The 19533-nt window shown below is 50.8% G+C and overlaps 1 protein-coding gene across 4 annotated transcripts in view; it reads right to left on the bottom strand.

The window, feature by feature from the left end:
* The window catches only part of Rin3 (Ras and Rab interactor 3), a 108015-nt gene extending 89867 nt beyond the window's left edge, over positions 1 to 18148 (bottom strand). The window contains exon 1 of one of the 4 annotated variants that reach the window (XR_003950041.1): positions 17662 to 18148. Coding sequence is in view for 1 of the 4 variants with exons in the window: in NM_177620.4 (NP_808288.2) it covers positions 17662 to 17702 (41 nt within the window). In the remaining 3 variants the exon portion in view is untranslated. Of the gene's footprint in view, positions 1 to 17205; positions 17348 to 17661 lie in introns of those variants that run through there. The other 3 variants (XM_030246670.1, NM_177620.4, NM_001161365.1) reach the window with 3 other exon arrangements.
* Between the last annotated feature and the right edge of the window lie 1385 nt (positions 18149 to 19533).

Raw genomic sequence — 19533 nt, 5'->3', positions numbered from 1 at the left:
GTTGTAAGAGTTTAAGACCATGCTTCAGTGGAAGCACAGCTCAATAATGGGTACCACCCACCTGTCTGTCTATCCATCCATCTGTCTGTCCACCCATCTGTCCATCCATCCATCCATCCATCCATCCATACATCTGTCCATTCATCTATCCATCCATCCATTCATCCATCAATCTATCCATCCATCCATTCATTCATCAATCTATCATCCATCCATCTGTCCATTCATCTGTCCATCCATCCATCTATCTATCTATCCATCCATCCATTCATCCATCAATCCATCCATCCATCCATCCATTCATCCACCCATCTACCCATCTAGCCATCCATCTCTTATATTGATTCAGGACCTGCCAATTCTAGGCTGATCACAATAGTACTGAAATAAATGTTACAACTGACAGGCTGTAGAGATGGCTCAGTTATTAAAGTGTGTACTGCTCTTGCAGAGAAGCTGAGTTTTGTTCTAAGCACCCAAACTGGGTGGCTCACAACCAGTTGTAACTCCAGTTCCAGGGAACCTGACATCTCTTTTAGATTTTATGTATCAGCACTCACATGTATCTCTCTCTCTTTCACACACACCCCTAAAAATAAAATAAATCTTTAAAACAAAGAGCATCTGGCATCCTGTGCCCACCCCAAAGAGACACTGAGAAACATCACTAGATGTGGAGATGGGATGAAGGAGGCAGGATTCAGGGATGCGTGTGCTGGTCCAGACTGAAGGTAAAAGCCTCAAAGGTGCCAGCCCCCATGGCAGAGACAAGCCCTGTGCACATGTGCCAACCACCCATGTCAGGATGCTCTCACCTATGCAGGGACAGAGAGAGGGTGGTGGAGAAAAAGAGGCTCTCCATGGCACCCTGCCATCCTTTCTGATTTCGAATCGTGTGACTCCACTGTCTGCTGAGGAGGTAACAAAGGTGGCTTGGAATTCCCAGAAAGCCAAGGTCTCCTTAAGAGGATTCCCTGTATGTAGCTGAGAAGCACTGAGAAACACCTTACAGTCCCATCCACAGAGCTCGGCCCTCTCTGGACTAAGTGTATCTATGGTAGGCCATCCAGAATGCAAATCTGTTTCCTGTGGCATGAGTCACAGGTGAGGAGAATGGAAAAATGGAATGGTGAAGGTGTCCAGCCCCACCCACGTGGCTCCCTCCTTCCCGTCTCTCTTTGGTGCTGAGAATGTCTACAACCTAGGCTCTGCACTGAGCAGGGGTAGAGGAGAAAAACCAGAATGAGGTATAAAGACACATTGGTGTTACAGACAATAGCCATCCATACTAGACCTATGAGTAACTTTAGATGCTGAACTTAATGTAAACACTGGAATATTGTACAGTCATTACATTATTCCTAAAGCGCTCTGCATTTAGATGACGGGAACATGAGGAGAGACAGCTTCCATGAAGGGTAACCATTTAACTTAGAACACAATTGCAGATGCACATGGCTTTTGACCCAGCAGCCGTGGAGGGTTCCCTTTACTGGAGTTGCCATGGGCAAAGTGACTCATGGGACAGCCGGTACTCTCTGGAGTCGCTGAGACATTGTCTGTACAGGAGGAATGCCTGGAAACAACCTGCATGCAGATTGATAAGGGGGAAATGGAGGGCAGAGTCTGCAACTGAAAAACAAACATGCAGAGGAGACTGTGTGCTGACGAGGGAGGGATGACTGGGTAGTTAAGGACAAAAAGACAGAATGGTGTGAGTCCTGAGTTCCTCTGCTGGACAGAGTGGAGGTGGTGTTGAATATGGAGGGAGGAGGAGGGGAGGAGGGAGAGGAGGAGAGGGGGAAAGGGAGGAAGAGGGGGAAGAGGGAGGAGGAGGGGAGGAGGGAGAGGGGAGAGAGGAGGGAGGGAGAGGGGAAGAGGGAGGAGGAGGGAGGAAGAGGGGAGGAAGGTGGGGAGGGAAGGGTACTGTGGGCTTCTTCATATGAAGATCCAGAGATTTTTGCTTCCTTTTTACTTTTCTGTACAGACCGCACTCTTTGGGGGGGGGGGCAGGGGTGGTGTGAGACATGGTTTCTCTGTGTATCCTTGGCTGTTCTTGCTCTGTGGACCAGGCTGGCTTGGAACTCATAGAGATCCTACTGCTTCTGCCTTCCAAGTGCTGGGTTTAAAAGCTTGCACCACTACTGCTCTGCCCCAGAGTGTGCTATTTCTTTAAAGTTTGTCTTAAATTTTTAAAAAAGTATTTATTTTATATATATTGGTGTTCTTCCTGCTCATATGTGTGTGTAAGGGTGTCAGATCCCCTGGAACTGGAGTTACAGACAGTTGTGAGCTGCCATGTGGGGGCTGGGAACTGAACCTGGGTTCTTTGGAAGAGCAGCCAGTGCTCTTAACTGCTGAGCCATCTCTCCAGCCCCAAATTGTACTTTTATAAGTTTGTATTCATACTAATATCTGTTATTAGAAAATGACAGGGGAAAATAGCAGGAGAAACTACGATGGTAGAAGAATAGAGGCTCTGCCAGCAAAGCGCTTGCCTCACCAACTGTAGACCCCAGCTTCCCTTGCTAGAGCTCACACAAGGAGCTGGGCTCAGTGCTGCATGCTTGCAATCCCAGAGATGATGAGATGAGAGATGGAGACAGGATCTCTGGAACTCACTAGCCAGCTGGCTTAGCATACTTGGTGAAATTTCAGGACAATGAGAGACCCTGTTTCAAATCAAAAGCAGGAGGCTCTTGAACCCAAGGCTGTTCTCAGATAGCCACATACAGGGCACACATATGTGATATGTTCACACACACACTATACCTAACCACATACATACACACACACACACACACACACACACACACACACACACATGAACATACACACACCATGCACACATATGCACAGACACAAAAGTGAAGGAACACATCTTTCAGGTTTTCTTGTTTCCTGCCTGTCTGGGTCTCTTGTGTGAAATGGGACAGAGTTGGGGCTGGGGCCCACTCAAAAGCCTAGCTTACTGCCTGGGAGCACCCTAGACACCCTGAAAGAGCCAGGAAGCAGACTGGACCAGGGATCCCCACACTTGAGGCCCCTTGCCTCACAGAGTATCACAGAGTGGGTCTGAAGGGTCTCCCCAAAACTCGCGAATTGAAAGGCCCAATGTAGTGGAGTTCAGAGGTGAGGTCTTGGAGAGGTGACAGGTCATGAGAACTCTGCCCTTATCAGTTCAATCATTCACCGAACTGATGGATCATGGTCCCATGAGCTTGGGTGACAGTGGGGTGGGGGGAGGGCACCTTACTTCACAAGTGAGTTCTATCCCTGCTGCCCAGCCACTGTGAGGCAAGCAACCCTGCTGTGGTGCTCAACCATGACACACAGACCCCAAAGCATCAGAGCCCAGTGACCATGATGGGAACCTGAAACCATGAGCCAAAACAAAAAAAGTAGAGAAAATATCCTCATATATCCATAGGCCTATCAGACAGAATTGTGGAATTGTATAAATGTAGAAATGCTGTCTCCTGGATATTATAAAGGTAGCTGTTGAGGTTGGGTCTGTTGCTAGATACTGTAATGCTAAACTAGCCCCCAAGGTCTGGTTGCCCCCAAGGATGAAGAGATCATTACGTACCCCAAGTGATGCTATGTAACCTTGCTCTTTAATTTAAAACCATTGGTTGAATAGAGCTGTCTACAGCCTGTGGCTGGACAGAAGAGAGACAGGAAGAGTTTCGGTTCCCTGGGCTTTGGGACTGAGGCAGGACCACAGAGAGGAAGAGAGAAGGTGGGGGAAGGAAGAAGACACCATGGGGTAGGTGAATCATGTAAACATGGCCATGAGGGTTGGCCAATTGGAGCAAGAGTGGCCCAGGCAGAGCATGGCAAATCATAACTCGGTGTTATTGACAGGGAAGTAGGCCAAAGAGCCACAGAAGGTTTACAGCTGCCCACTCCAGTGTTGACAGACAAGGCTTCTTATAAATGGATTTGTGTGTCTTTTATCTGGGAACCGAATGAAAGGCGGGGTAGAGACTCCCAGCTCATAGTAAATATTTATTTACCAGTACATGAGATGGGTCTGATCACTGCAAATTTTAGTGAGTGGTTGCTGGTCAGTTTTCCTAGTTTGTAGTCTATCCAGTAAGCTGGAAAGCCTATAGCACCCAGTGCAGTTCCACACTGAGTGCTTGGACTGTGGCCAGTGTGGCTACAGGGTCATCTTCATTAATTGCATCTAACATGTAGAATAGCTCTATGAGGCTAGTGGCTGTCCTGTGGGATGAAGCAGATCTGGACTTCTCTATCATTTGCCTTTTCGTGGTATTCATTCACTTGTGTTTCTTATGATTTGTTTGTAATGAAAAGGGGACTGACAGGGAGAATCACACATTCTTACTGTACATCACTTCCCTAAACACAGGGAAAACCCATCAGCCCATGACAGAAATGTCACCTCCACAGCCTGCTGTCACAATCAATGGCTTTTCACCCAGGAACTGCTGCATGGGACAAACTGAATGCCAGGCCTCAGCTTTAGCAGGTTGCCCCTAGCTGCCCCAGGATTCCTGGGCTTCTATTGGCTGGACCCCTCCCCCACCTCCAGCTAGGTGCCATCCCCCAACCCTATCTAGGTGCTCTCCTCCACTCCCCAGCTAGGTGCTCTCCTCTACCCCCCAGCTAGGTGCTCTCCCCCATCCCCCAGCTAGGTGCTCTCCCCCACCTCTGTCTAGGTGCCCCCCCCAGCTAGGTACCCTCCCCCAACCCTATCTAGATGCTCTCCCCCACCCCTGTCTAGATGCCCTCCCCCATCCCCCAGCTAGTGCCCTCCTTGTTTCTGCCTCTTTCTTTTCCCAGGGATAGAGCTCTTGAGAAAACAGGAACAAGGAGCCAGGGGCAGGGTCCCCACCCAGGCAGGCCATTCTAGCTTTGAGCAATATAGCACATGGAGTCCCCCAGCCTGCTGTCACCCTGCCTCTGACCCTGTAAGCTGCTCACTTGGGGTTCTCATCATCTGGAATTGAGGTGGAAATTAAAAAGGTATAGCACACACACACCCACCCCCCGTACACCACACAAGAGCTCAGGGACACAACTCAGCCATCGCAGAAGGGGACAGAGAGCAGGTGCTTTTCCCAGGCACCTGCCTGCAGTGTGCGGAGGAACACGAGGACCAGAGCATCTGGTGCTCGGAGATGCCATGGTAAGTGGCCAGCTATGGCCACTATTCGACTTATGCAGCTCTGAGCAGGGTGGAAGGGGCTCTGTCCCGGAAAGCAATAATCTTGTCTAGCCTCGGCTACTGACTGACTGGCTGGATAACTTTTGCTCCTCCCCAACCCTCTATGAATCTGAGTTTCCTCAGCAGTAAAACAAGAAAAAGGCACCATGCCCCCACCTACTTCAGAGGGCCACTGGAGAACGCATGGGTGTCTGTGGCAGGGGAGGAAGTGTGCTTTGACAAAGGAGCTCCCACCTCTGAACGGAAAGGTGACTCAGAACACAAGGCTGGCTTCTAGCAGCTGCTCCTCCTTGGGTCACCGCTAAGCTTGAGAGAATGCAGACAGGACACATGGGCCTGACCCCCATCTTGCACAAACCACCAAAGCATCACGTCTCCCGGGTATCTGTGACATCGAGTCGCCTGGTACTCTTCCAAACAGCAGCTGTGGCCACATTTCCTCTGTTGGGTGTCAAGTGTGTCATGTGTGTGCCTCAGGCTGAGTATTCTCCTGCCAGTTCTAAGGGAGAAGCCACCTCCCAGATACCCCTAAATGCCAAACAGTGCTGCTTGCTCTGGCCCCAAACCAACCACTCGGTTATGCCCTGTCAATATATGCCCAGTTGCCCCATCAGATGGGACACATGCACAGATGTGACTGTTCAAGTGGGAGGATGCTGAAGATACTGTCACAAACCCGTGTCTGTGTGCTCGCAAATACCCACTTCAAAGTCTTACCCTATGGGATGGAGTTAGGAGGTGGGGCCTGTAGGAAAGGACTATACCACGAGGGAGGGTGAAGCCTCAATGGTAGATTTGTTTTTTCCTCATAAGAGAGGCCCAGAACATGCCATGGCTCTTTTCCATGTGAGGACAGAGGCAGGAGAGCCTTCTGAGAAACAGAAAATGGCTTTACTAACACTGAACCTCTTGGCACTTGGATTTGGCACTTTGATTTGGGATTTCTCAGCTTCCAAATCTGTGAGAGGGAAACCACTGCTGTTTAGAAGCTGTTTTCTCTGGCGTTTTTTTTGTCATAGCAGCAGGAGCTGGCCAGATCCTGGCCGGTGAACTTGAGGCAGGGTGAGGTACTGAGGTGGGAGAGAGTGAGAGCCATAGGAGGAGTCTCAGGGCAAGCGTATGCTCCAGACACCTGGTTCACGTGCCCCTGGAATTCCAAGGACAGTGTGTCCTGAGGGTATCAAAGGAGCGACTGGCAAGTAGGGACCTGACATCCTTTGTGCGTCTTCCAGACGAATGTCACCTTGCAGTGGGGTTGAGATGACGGGAAGGCCCAGATGGCAGTCCAGCTGGGACCCAAGACATAACTGGATCTAGGGAAGCATCAGGTGTGGGCCTCAGGGGAGGCACGAGGATACTGGATTCAGGAGATTCATGGATAAGCAGAGGCTCTGGCTGGGATGGAGCTCAGTTCTGGTCCCCAGCTCTATGTTCTGGTGTCCTCACCGAGAGGCACCAGAACTCCAGCCTTGGAGGGCGGTGACAATAGGGTGACTTGACCTTCGCTAGAAGTCGATCCTCAGGGTGCAAGCTGGGGTTCTCAGGGCACGGCTGTGAGAGCTGAGAGTCCATGCTCCCGTTGTAGTAATACACAAATATCCATACCCCCAACAATTCCATCAGAACCAAAGCCACTGACTACAGACATCTGCAGAAACTGGTCTTCCTAAGCCCCAGACTTTAGTGGAGGTGAGAGAAGCCCCAGGCCCCAGGCAGGGCCTAAAGGACAGAGTGCGCTTTTCTAGGCAGACCATACATAAAGCAGATACTCCTTAGCCTGGAGGCCTAAGAGGGAGGGAGCTGGCAGGCATAAGCCCAGTGGTTAGATTCTCCTAGCTCCTGTGAATACTGAGCGCTAATAGTGAACCCTGTTCTCAGGGACTCAGGCCAGCCTAAGCGTTGGCTATGTGCTTCTGAGTGAATACACACCTTCCATTCATTACTACTGAACACCACTGAAGTTCATGCCTGAAGGAAGCTCGTAGTACCCACAGATCTCTCTAAGATACATCATGGTCACCTTGCGCTTAGGAACATTTTAGTGCTATTGGAACAATAAAATGACTACCACCACCACCACCACCACCAAAACAACAAAAGCACAAAGGTGTGGGACACACCTGATAGGAAGAATGCTCTGACAAGGATATGTCTGCAGTATGGGGTGGAGAGGCCAGCTACCCTCTGTCAGAGGACTGATAGCTCTTGATAGACACTCAGGGACTTGACAGGACTTGGGGAGCTGTAAGCATGGATTTGGGGGTTGCACATGAATTTAAGCCATGATATAGATTTTCAAACAGAAGCCATGAAGTACAAGGAAATGGCCCCATGACATGATACCAATTACTGGCCATTGTGAGCCTGCACAGAACCCTGGGGAAACTAAGACCTCTCCACATAGAGCCTGGACTGGCAACCTGCTCACTCATCTCCCTGAGGAGAGAGAAGAGGGTACACTAGGGAGGAAAAGGGGGGACTGGTCAGAGGGAGCTGTAGTAACTTGGGGTCCTCCCAAGAAGCACACACCCAGGCCTCCTCCCCATTCCAATCATAAATGGAGAGGCCATGAGCCTTGTGAAATGCCACTGTCTAAGGGCCGTGAGGCCACCCATCACTTGCTTCAAATGGTGCTTAGTACAAGGCGCCTCTGCATCTCCAAGGTATATTTACACAGGAAGCAGAGACCAAAGAGGACAAGCATCTGTCCCAAGGATTCAAAGCAAGTCAAAGTGACTGGACCGTGGCCAGGAACTATACACCAGTTTGTGTAAGACACAGCAACACTATTAACTGGGTCCCAGCCAGAAGTCTGAGTGACAGGGCCATGAGAGTGAGCTTCAGAAAAATGTGTTGTGGAGTACCCACTTTATGTCCCACACTCTTCAAACACACATGAGATCACCAAATCCAACAACTCCTCGGGTTAGGAACAGGCATGGCTTTACTTGTACAATGAGGAAACCAAGGCAGAGATTGCAAAGCGGGTCCTACACGTTTGCTCCATGCCCTGCTTCTCTGACCACAGTGTACTGAGAATATGCTGAGCCCTAGTTCCTGGGGAGGAGGCAGAAGAGAGCAGCATCCTGCCCACTTGAAGGCGTGCACACATAGTTCCTGTCTGATCCCATGCACTTTCCCTCCTACAGACACTTGCTGCAACCCCACTGTACCATATCTCCTCTACCAAGATCTGGTCCAGATCCTGAGCCTTGTTTGGCCCAGACTCCTGTAGTAGCTCCCACCCACAGCCAGATGCAGCCATGTTGGTTTCACTATGGAAATCTGGGTACAGACATCTGAGGTGCCTGCACTTGTGGTCATCCAAACTGGAAGCAATGGTTGTGCTGTGAGGGCCTGGGTTCACAAACCAGCAGCATACCAACACGGTGGGATCCCAAGTGAAAACAGGAAATGCCTTCTGAGTGCCACAGCAGCCCAGGGGGCCTAAAATTCATCGAGCTGCAGCCTGGTTTACAGAGGGCACACTGGGTCCTTTCATAGGACCTGAGTCCAAGGAAAACCGAAGGGCACAGAAGTGGGTGGTTACAGGCCTGGGTGGGACCAGCGGAGTTGGCATCTCTCACTACTGGGGTCCAGTACCCTCCAAGCCCTGGGATACAAGCTCCTCCCCAGCCCTGGCCACTGTCCCTCTCTGCAGAGAGTTCCTCTGGGCTGGGTAGACTATCCCCCACACATCCTGACGTTCTTTGGTTGGGGTCCCCAACATTCGACAGAGTGCCTCTTAAAACTAAAGCAAGGTGCTCTTTGCCTCTCCCCAGAAGCAGGCCAAGCCCACCCTACCTCCCACACAGCTGTCCTGACGACACTCTGCTTTGAACGAAATGCAATTTCCTCCCTCTCCCCCACTGCAGCTCCCTCAGCCATGCGAGACTGAGTAGTGAACTTGCACAGTGCTATGCAACAAGTCTTAAGAAGGCTTGACACATCCCAGAGCTCAAGGCTTTGCAGTCAGACGGCAAGCCAGAGTAAATAGCCAGAAGCTTTCAGTGAAATCTAAAACTCACTCGCCTGTAATCTAGTCCTGGAGGGAGAGGTCTCTCCTCTCCTCTCCTCTCCCCCTTTCTCCCTTCTGCCTCCTCTAAGAACAAGGACTTGAATATAAAACTGTCTTGTGGGATAGAATTTGTAGTAGAAAAGAAGGAATCACAATGATTTGAACAAAATAAATATGTATTCCTCTCTCATACAAGGAGACTCACGGAATTCTGGGTAAACATTCTAGACCGAGAGTGGCACTTTATGTTTTGAGACTAACCATATTGTTATCCCATCCCATATAGCTTCTACATTTCTGTTTACCTCAGAGTCCAAGATGGCTGCCTCAGCTCCAGCCAATGCATTTCAGTTACAGGAAACCCAAATCCTTTCCTTGTAAGGGCATCTGTGAGCAAATTTCACTCCCCACTTACCCCCTTAACCAAATGACTTTATCTACTAGCAAGAAAGTTGAAAAACAGTTGGCCTAAAAGTTATACACACTGAGAATGCAGAGGCTAACCATGAGGTTCTGCTCTACTCTCACCTCAAATTCAGATTCTTGGAGAGAGATTAAGGAAGTCTGTCTAGCCCTTGGACCTGCACACAGGTTCAAAGGTTTCACTCAACACATAAGAGACTTGGGATGATGTCAAGCAATCAACACAGAAAATGACTAAGCTGACTCTGCCCGTTAAATGACCATAACATAAGCTGGCAAGATGGCTCAGTGGGCGAGGGCACCTGGCACCAAGCTCGATGACCTGCATTTCATTGCCAGTACCCACATGAAGGGACTCCAGAAGTTATCCTGATCTCCATCTGGGCACCATGGCACATACACAAAAGGTAATTTAAAAGAATGTTACATCATATGGTGCCATGAAGGTTAACAGGCAACACATGTCCCTAGCACATGTAGAAACATAGAAGTAGGAAGTAACCCTTCATGCAAAAAGAGGAACACAAATCACCATGTATATACAGATTAAAATCATACAAGAACATATTTGGTCTGGGTGTGGGCTCAGAGAGACAACTGTTTGAGGCTTTCAATTTCATTATTCTTGTCTGTGTTTGAATTTTTAAAGTATATAATAAAAACTGAAAACCAACAGTACCCACATGTGTGTATGTGTGTGCACAAGCATACACACATGTGCACATGCACACAGAGTTCCTGATGGTCTCACAGCCCAAGGGCTGAGAACCCTTTCTGTCTCTGGTTGCCATGACAATACCGTGGGAGCTGGGGTTGCCACCCTATTAGCTGTGTGTGAGGAAGAAGGTGCTATGGCAGGTTCAGCTGCAACATCTTGCCCAGCACTGCTGAGCCACTAAGTGGAGGAACAAACCTGTGGTATGTATCATCATAGGAAATAAAAGCCAAAGTCTTCTATAGAGAGCCAAATGGAACTCCCTTCACGTCTTCACATACAACACCTTCTCCTGTCCCCAAACCATACCACAGGGTTCCATACGCATGACCTATTTGCACCAAGTCTTCAACTTCCCACTCAAGCCAACTCCTAATTGAATTCCTTTCTCTATAGTCCTAATCCCAGCAGTTAATACATACTTGCTCCCGGAGACTCAAACCCAGTGCTGTTGGTATCAGGTGCTCCCTGCTCATCACAGTCAAGGTTAGTACCACCTCGGCACCTTGTCTACAGTGCCTTGTATGCACTTCAGCTGTGTACATGCCTCTCGTGTTCCTTAGTGGGTAAACAGGAAATGTCTAGATGTCCAACTGTTCAGTGAGTAGCTAGACGGTTAGAGATAAACTGAAGAACCAATGGAAAGATCAACAGATGAATGCTTGGATGGACAGATGGGTAGAGGGATAGATGGATGAATGAATGTGCAGATGAACCAATGAATGGATGGATGGGTGAAGAGATGAATGGATGGATGAATGAATGTAGAGGGTGCATAGATGGACTGACTTCTGGCTCAATGCTGTATGAATGAACAAGTGGAGGGCAGACAGCTGGCTGGTGGTAGGAGGATGATGGGTGGATGATGGATAGATTGACAGATGGTAGACAGATGGACAGCTGGCTGGCTGGCTACATGGATTAGCAGATGGATGAGTGGACAGGTAGCGGCTAGCTGTCTGTCTGTAGGAGAATGGGATGATGAGTGAACAGGAAGGTATTTACTGACTGAAGAATACCAGGAGGTGCTTTAGAAGGAGGCTGTACCCAACACATAGAGCAGGGAGATGATGTATAACTGACAGTGTCATCAGAAGCCATCCTTAGCTGCCATTCTTTAAACTTAACATCCTAGACACATCCACATGGCTAGGCTCTGACACTGGCTGAGAGGGAGGAAATCAGACATTAGTGTGGGAAAAGAACTGGGTAAATCCTGTCTTGACAGCTGACCCGTTAGCTAGAGACCAGCACACACTGAATACAGTCAGGCTTACTCTTTCGTCAGCCTCTCAGCCTGAAGAACCTATGGAGGAGGGCTTCCCAATGCCTCTTGTCTCTCCCCTCCTGGCCCAGCCCACTCCACTTCCCCAGGAGGCTTTTCAGAAAATAGGCTCCTCCTATAGGCTCTAGCATCCCCACTGGGCCCACTCTCTAGTGTACACAACTGAAGTCTCATCTCTTACTAGGGAATAACAAGGTCTTGGCTTGTTTGAAGATCCCAGAGTCATCAATAACAAGAAGCCAGCTTCCACGTGGGGAATTGTCCAATAGGAGAGCCCCTCTAAGGCTCCACATCTCTCCACCCCTCCCTCTGTCTCGTAGATTCTTTCTTTCCCAGACCAGAACTGGAGGTCTCTCAGTCCTCCTGGTCTTGACTAGGAAGAGCCTTGCTCTGGAGCCTAGGGCCAATGCTTTATAAGATGTGGCCTGAGCTCACTGTAGCTACTTCAGGTACAGACAAGTCCTGACCACAACCACTTCAGAGAAAGGCCACTTTGTCTGAAAGAAACTAAGATTCTGTCTCAGGCTAGCACATTTTTTTTTTAATGTACTGAAAGAGTGGGGACATTCTAGGAGTTGGGGAGATAGCACGAGGGGCTCTGTGACCACTGGCATTGTTGCCGCTTTGGAGCAAGCCCTGACAGCCTTGATCCAGGGGAGAGGAGGAGAAAGGAATTGCACCTAAAGTGGAAACCAAGGTATTTCCAGATTCTTCTGTGAAAAGCTAAGGCTGACAGCCTGACAGAGTCCAGCAAGGCCTTCCTTCTGCACAGTTGCTATCCGAAGAAAGATTCTGCTGGCCTCTCTCTTCTTCAAGGGCCCTTTCACATGCTTAATGGGGCCGGAGGACACAGAGTCGCTTCCTGGCTTCCAATACAGGGGCTAACTGACATGCAGAAGGCCTGGGCTTTGTGGTGAAGAGGCCTCACTCTGGCAGCGAGCCAGAGAACCCTTCCCAGGCAGGGTCTCCTCAGACCTCCATCTTTCCACCCTGGCAAAGGCTGATGTCCCAGGATACATGTAGACAACTGAAGGTTGTTGGTACCTCCTTATTGTCTTTACTCTACTCACTTGGAAGTCACTCAGACTTGCTTCATGCTGTCCCTCAGCAGAGAAGCCCACCCACCCTCTATCAGTCACCAAGTCCCACTAGGAAACTTCCTGGCCTTATTCACAGGAGCTCTCAAACTCAGCTCTTCTACAAGACCAGTTTTATCAAATAAACCCACAGGATGAGAAAGCATTTCCTCCCAGCTGTTTGGACAAAGAGATGACCGAGAAGCCTCCTTTCCGTGTTTGTCTTTGTTACTTAGGAAAGTAAACAGTACCTTCTAGACTATTCTGTGAACTACCTTTCTAGCCATTGGCAGGAAGAAGCACTCACTGCCCACTCTGTGGTGCACCCTAGCTTTATTGTAGGATCCATTCCCACTGCCCATGGCCCAGCACTGGGGGAAATTACTGGATGTCCCCGGAGCAGCAGCTCAGAGGTGAGAGGCAACTTATTTGGGGATTAGAGCCATAGAGAATTGCTTTCTAGGAAACCGGTCCCCAAACTTAAGAGGGACAGGACCCCAGGATACCCCTTAGCTCTACAGATGTGCCCATCCCTAAACAGCCTCTAGATCTAAGAAACACAGCTCCCCCTAACCTGAAACCACCCCCTAACAATAGCACCTTGAAATTCTGAGTTTCTCTGAGTTCAGAGACCTACACTTGGAACCTTGTGAGGCAGCCAGGGGCCCCAGCACTTGCACCCCCAGCCTATGTCATTCTTCAGGCTCAGGAGATGTTCTACTCTGCCCCAACCCTGAGAAGGACCCATAACATCCTGGCAGTTAAGGACCATGGGAGAAAGGGGCTCTGCTCCCTTCAATGTCCTGGGTATCCAGGCATCTCTGCCTTCTACACTTGGGAGGGTGTGTAGAAACTGGGGTCGCCATCTGCTATAGTTGGAAGGTGCCCCACCCTGAAGTCTAAACTTTCTTGAGGGGCCTTTTAAACAGGTGAGCATGCTCCTGAGGGGGACAAGAAGCTGGAAGGACATTTGGCGGAGAGCCTAGCCTGAGAGCCTGCCTCCAAGGAGCTGAAATGGCCTCCCTCTTCCTTTTCCGCAACACTGTATCAGAAAAGCCACTAGAGTGGTGGTGTTGATCCTTAGGTTCATCAGTGGAGGAGACTTTCCTGGTCCAGACCTCCCTAGGGGACAAAACAGTGTAACTTCCTGATTCTAAAAATAAAAAGGCAGGTTCTGGGCAATCCGTGCTTTGACAGAAAAATCTAGAACTGGCTGAAGTCTGATTCCTTTTTCCAAAGTCAGTGGAAAAGCTACAGGCTCCTCCACTCCCGGGGAATGCAGCGCTGCGCTGCGCTGTGCTTTCTCTTCCAGCCCTGCTAAGGAGCCCAACTCCAAGCCTTTCCAGGCTCCTCTCTTCTCCAATCCTGCTCTCCCTCCCTTCTTTGTGGCTGCCTGCCAGTTCAGCTCATTTGTCATTGTCTAGTGACATGAACCAAGGGATGATTCACTGGCCATGGCAGGTGGAACCTGGGAGAGGGCCTGAGGGAAGAAACGGCAGTCACCCCGGGACCCTGAAGGCCAACTCCCACTCCTTCTGTGGACCAGTTGGGGGAGGTGGAGAGGGTGGTAAGGGGCCTGCCTTTCTTATCATGCCAGCTTCTGTTTCCAGCAGAGATACTGTATAGGCTTCTTCACTTGTGATCTCTGGACCCCATCTGTGTTAGAATACAAGTGCCTCGTAAGATCTTAAGTTTTCTCCATAGACACTGGGACGCAAGACAAGCAGGCATCAAGAGAAAGGCAAGTACAGGGCAGGCAGAGGGTGGTGTGCCCAGACTCCTCCATGCCATGCTAACTGCACCTCTCCTCCACATCGCTGCGAATAAGAACCTTGATTGGCCCAGGCCCGGGTCTGTCTCTGCCAGTCAAGACTACCTGAGAACAAGAGACCCTGGAAGCCAAGAAGTCAGAGATAGCAGCAGACCTGTAGGAGCTGAGGCCCTGCTCTATGCACCTTAGCCTGGAAGACCTCCCAGTCTCAGAGCCTAGAGAGACTAAGGACACCTCTGTAGAACCTGTACCATGCCAGATCAGAGGCTCAGGAGACCCAAGTCCACCTTCCTCTTTTAGGATCTCTGTTGCCTCGTGGTTACATGGAATATAGATTGGGTCAGGCACATTTGTTCCAAGAGTGGAATCCTTTTACAAACGCAATCTTAAGTAAACCCTCAATGTAGCAAACCTAGGAAAATGCACTGGGTGTGCTTGCCAGAGCGGGGAGGTGTCCGGTGGCTGCCAGATCTCCCCTGAGGCTTGGAAACTTCCAGCTCTCACAGACTGAGGGATAGCATGACCCACTCGCCCAGGACTCCACACAGTCGGGTGTCTGAGCCCAGGGGGGTAGCCCTCTATCATCTCAGTCTCTCCTGCAATGTCCCTTTCCCTCAACTCTATTTGTCTAACACTGATCCACCAACACAGTCTGCCATCCTAACTTCTCTTGCCTCAAGTGTCCATCCTGGCTATGCCTGGCTTCCAGGCTATCATGCCCCTCCCCAACTACTGTCTGTCCACCTACAGTCTATCACCCTCTATGAAAACCTCTGCTGGGCCCTGTGCACTCGCCATAGACCTCCCAACCCCTGCAAGCCCTTGCTTTCTGCAGCACTGGCTCCCGCTAACCACACTGCCCCACCCCTTAGAATGTTCTAGATTTTCTAAACCTCTGCTGAATGTCCTCTCTTCCCAGTGACCTCTTCTGAGCACATACCTAGAATGCTCGGAGGGTTCCTCATGCCTCCTGCTCAATTTATGTCCCCCGAGAACACTAGCCAGTGGGCAGAGACTGCTTTAGGAGTTATTAACAGTCTTAAATGAATGGTGGAGCTTAGCACAGTGGGTGGAAAAAAATGTGGCTGCTACCAGTGTAGCCAGCGACCCATGTGCATCTCTTTTCCCAGACAGCCGTTTAAACAAGAAGCAGAGCTTGCATCCTAGGATTCAGAACTCAAGGGGCACTCTCCTGGCTGCTTGGGGTAGCAGTCCCCAGCTATCTGAATGTCTCTCACCCCAGAAAGAAGGGGGCTCTGGGCCAGTAGGGTGCAAGGATAGACTCAAAAAGCTTTCAGGACCAGTCCTGGTGGCAGCTGGGCCTAGGGGTGACTTGGGGTAAGAGGTCCCTGAGTATTTAGGTGTGAGGCTCAGGTGCAGGGTGTTTTAAAGACCTTAAAAAGGACCAGCCCCTGAGCAGGGACCAAGGCCATTAGAATTCATCCAATTCAATCCCAGTGAGGGAGGGGTTATAGGACTCTGGAGTTTCAGATGAGGCAGACAGATCACCCAGTTGGCAAAAGGAAGGGGCCCACCCAACAGATGTCAGTGATGCTAATCATAATAGCAGCTGAGGATGTCCCCTCCAAACAGCCTGTGAAGAGCAGTGACTACTGACTATCCTTGTTAGTAAACTGAGGCACAATGAAATCAATCACTGGTACAGAGGTAAACAAAGAAAGGCAGGAGGAAATGGGTCAGGCCAGGCCATCCTTGGGGAAAATGGGGAAGTAGATGAGATCAGAACCTGATTCCTCACCCTCCTTTTCTAGCCGGCTTTACCTTCCCACCCAGGGTATAGCAGTTACTTGCTCCCAGGAGACCCCTTCCGCATCGGAATTCCCAGTTTCCCAGCAGATGACATTTGTCTCCACAGAGATCACTTCCAAGGGAAACATCAACACAGAATTTCCGGGCTGTGGTTGTAGCTGGGATTGGGGGTAGGAGGAAGGAGGCAGCCAAGCCCCCCCCCACCCCCCCACCCCCCGCCCCAGGACAATCCCAGTCCCTCCTATCCGAATGGGGGCCAGTTACACCCTACTGTTCCCAAACCCTGGAGAGTACAAGATGTGTACAGATAGCGTTCCTGTTCTAAAGAGTGGAAGCTCAAAGAGATGAGGTCACAGAATTAAAACAGGCAGCCACGGGAATTCATCCGGGATCAGGCCCGGGACTTTTAAACGGAAATACAAAAAGTATGGTACCCCAGATTCGTCCATCATCCATGGCACCTCAGAAAGTGCTAGAAGACTTTCGCAGAAATCGCTTTCTACTCGGTGCAGCTTCAAACCCCACCCTTCCCGATCTTCTCTTAGGACTGGGCTGGGCGGGATGACAGGACATTCCCAACCTTGTGTAGCTCTGGGCAGTGTTCCAGGTCTTGAGGTGGGGGGTAGGGAAGAGCACAAAAGTAGGAATCCCTTCCGAATGGTTGTTCCCAAGCCATTTAATTTCACACACTTCAGACTGCATCTGCGTCTGGGTATCCCGCCAATCATTTGCACCCGAGCACTCTAGACCCTCCTCACACACCAGGCTCTTCAAAGGCCAGTCCAAAGGTCCCCAGCCGATCCAGTGGGGTGGCAGATGGGATCTGGTGGCGCCTCAATCCTCCAGGCAGAGAGTTAGCTGCTGGATGGGCCTGCCTAAAGTTGTAGGTGCTTCTTATCTACCACCCTACTCCCCACCCCCGCCCCCACCCCCACTCTCGGTCCCAGAACCTGAGGGCGCAAGCTGGGGTTTAGGCAGAGCAGCGGTGCTTCGTGGTGCATGGGGCTGGCTGGGCCAGGGCAGCGAGTGCTTGCATCCAAAGTTCAGCCTAGGCTAGAGCCATGGCTACACGGACATCTCGGGCTCGAACACACCAAACCCTCCCAGCCGCACATTGTGCACTGCTTCCCCCCCCCCCCCCCCCCCCCCCCGCTAACAAAGTCTGGATTTGAAAGTTTGGCCAAGTTCGGCAGTCACCAAGGCCGCCCCCTTTCCTTGCAGAACCTAGTTTCACCCTTAGTCCCTGCTGGGGGATCCGCACGCTCGTGGGGGGTGTTCATTTCAGCATGACATCCACGACGTCCCGTAGCCCTATCCGGAGCACCCAGGGCTCTCGGGGATCAAGCTGAGCAAAAGAGGCAGGACGCGGGCCACCTGGGGAGCGGCGGGCACGGGTTGCCACTTACCCGGCAGGGTGGGCGCTCGAGGGCGCTTCGGCGCGTCGCATCGTGGGGCAGGCGATTGGGGACGCAGCGACCTCCGCGTGGCGCTGGCGCTGTCCCTCGCCGAGGGCCGGGCTGGGCGCCGCCGCCAGCCGCGCGCCCAGTGGGGAAGCGCGGGGCCGCTGCCTTCCACTTCCTGGATCGCAGCGCGCGGGGCTCGCAGGAAGAGGCCGGCCTTGGTGGTCAAGGGTTTTTTGTCAGAAGCCATTCGGCCGTGGCTGCTCGTAGCAGGGAGCCCCCTGGGGCGCGCGGAAGCCGGGCCGCGCCCCTAGGGCCGGGCCTGGCGGCGGGCGGTGCCGGGGTCGAGGACAGCACGGACTGTGGCCGCCCGGAGCCTGCGAGCGAAACTCACAGGAAAGTCTCCAAGTTGGCACCGGATAGCAAGGCACTCAGGGCTGGCAGGTGACGAGGCCCACGGCCCAAATGGGACCTCCTTCATCCCGGGGGAGCCACGACCCATACCCACTCCCGCCCCCAAGGCGGGGCACCTCCTCCACGTCCCTGACAGGTGGCCATCCTGTCTCTCCTTGATACCTTCTCTGTTGATAAGATCACTGTTTAACAAAGCAGATATCGTCCATGAAGCCTGACATCTAAGGCACCTGTGCTGAGTACAGCACCCAGTGAGAGACTAAAGGAGAAAACTTGCTAGCTTACACAACAACCGCGAGTCGTAATGCCTCCTTTTTTAAGCGCCCAGACACTCAAAAATGTCTCCTGAGCTAGCTAAGCCTGTGAGACCAGGTAATAGCGGACCTCAAGATATCACCTTGTTTAATTCATTCCCAGCCTGGGCATTATTTAGACTGCTGGGGACAGATTAAATGTTTTGTGCTTGGGACTGTCTTGTGCATTGTGCATTGTAGGAGTAACCCAACTTCCATCCACATCCTTGGCCTCTACCCACGATTACACAGGAGTGCTAGAGTGTCCACACACCCTCACAACCACTTCTCTTTTGGCATTTCCTCCAAATCAGCCTGTGGAAGTGAGAGGAAAGGCTTAGTTAACAGTCTCCTGCTGGGAGTGGTAAATGGGCCAGCTGATTTGGGAAGCAGCCTTGGCAGTTCCTCAGAAGGGGAAACTACGTACCCAAAGGGGCTTATTTCAGCTTTCAATTCCAGGTTACAGTTCATTATGGGGAAGTCAAGGCAGGGGGAGGGGGGGGATGTCAAAAAGCTGGTCACATGACATCCAGAGCAAAGAGAAATGAATGTAACCATGTTTACCTGGCTTGTGATCAGCTCACTTTCTCCACTCTTACATAGTTCAGGGCACCCTGTATAGGGAATGGTGCTGCCCACAGTGGGTTGAGTCTTCCCGCACCAATAACTTAAGTAAGACAGTCCCTCACCAGCATACTCATAGGCCTAACTAAATGCAGACAATCCCTTACTGAGAATTTCTTCTCAGTGATTCTAGGTTGTGTCAAGTTGACAAATTAAAGCTATCTATCATAGTGTGTCCATGCAAAACCTTATATATGACTGTTCATATCAGCCTTTATTTGTGTTATCCAGAGCTGGAGCTAGAGTTCAGAGGTAGAATGGTTGCCTGGCATGTGTCTGAGAGGCCCTATGTTGAAGGAAGAAAGAAAGAAAGAAAAGAAATACAAACAATTTACAGTAGCCAGTATGTGGGAGCAACCAAGCATTCATCAATCGATGAATATGTAAATAAGATCAGGGATCATCAGTCAGGGACTGTTATTGAGCCACAGAAAGAATGGGGCCCCAACAATGGTGCTTCTGCACAGATGAGTCTTGAAAGCATGCTAAGTGACAGAAGCCAGTCGTTAAACACATTCCTTTTGCATGAAGTGTTCAGAGTAGGCAA

This window comes from Mus musculus, chromosome 12 (genome assembly GCF_000001635.26).
Source record: "Mus musculus strain C57BL/6J chromosome 12, GRCm38.p6 C57BL/6J".
NCBI lineage: Eukaryota > Metazoa > Chordata > Mammalia > Rodentia > Muridae > Mus > Mus musculus.
The sequence above is the reverse complement of the archived record's forward strand: the minus strand, read 5'-3'. Positions and strand labels throughout refer to the sequence as shown.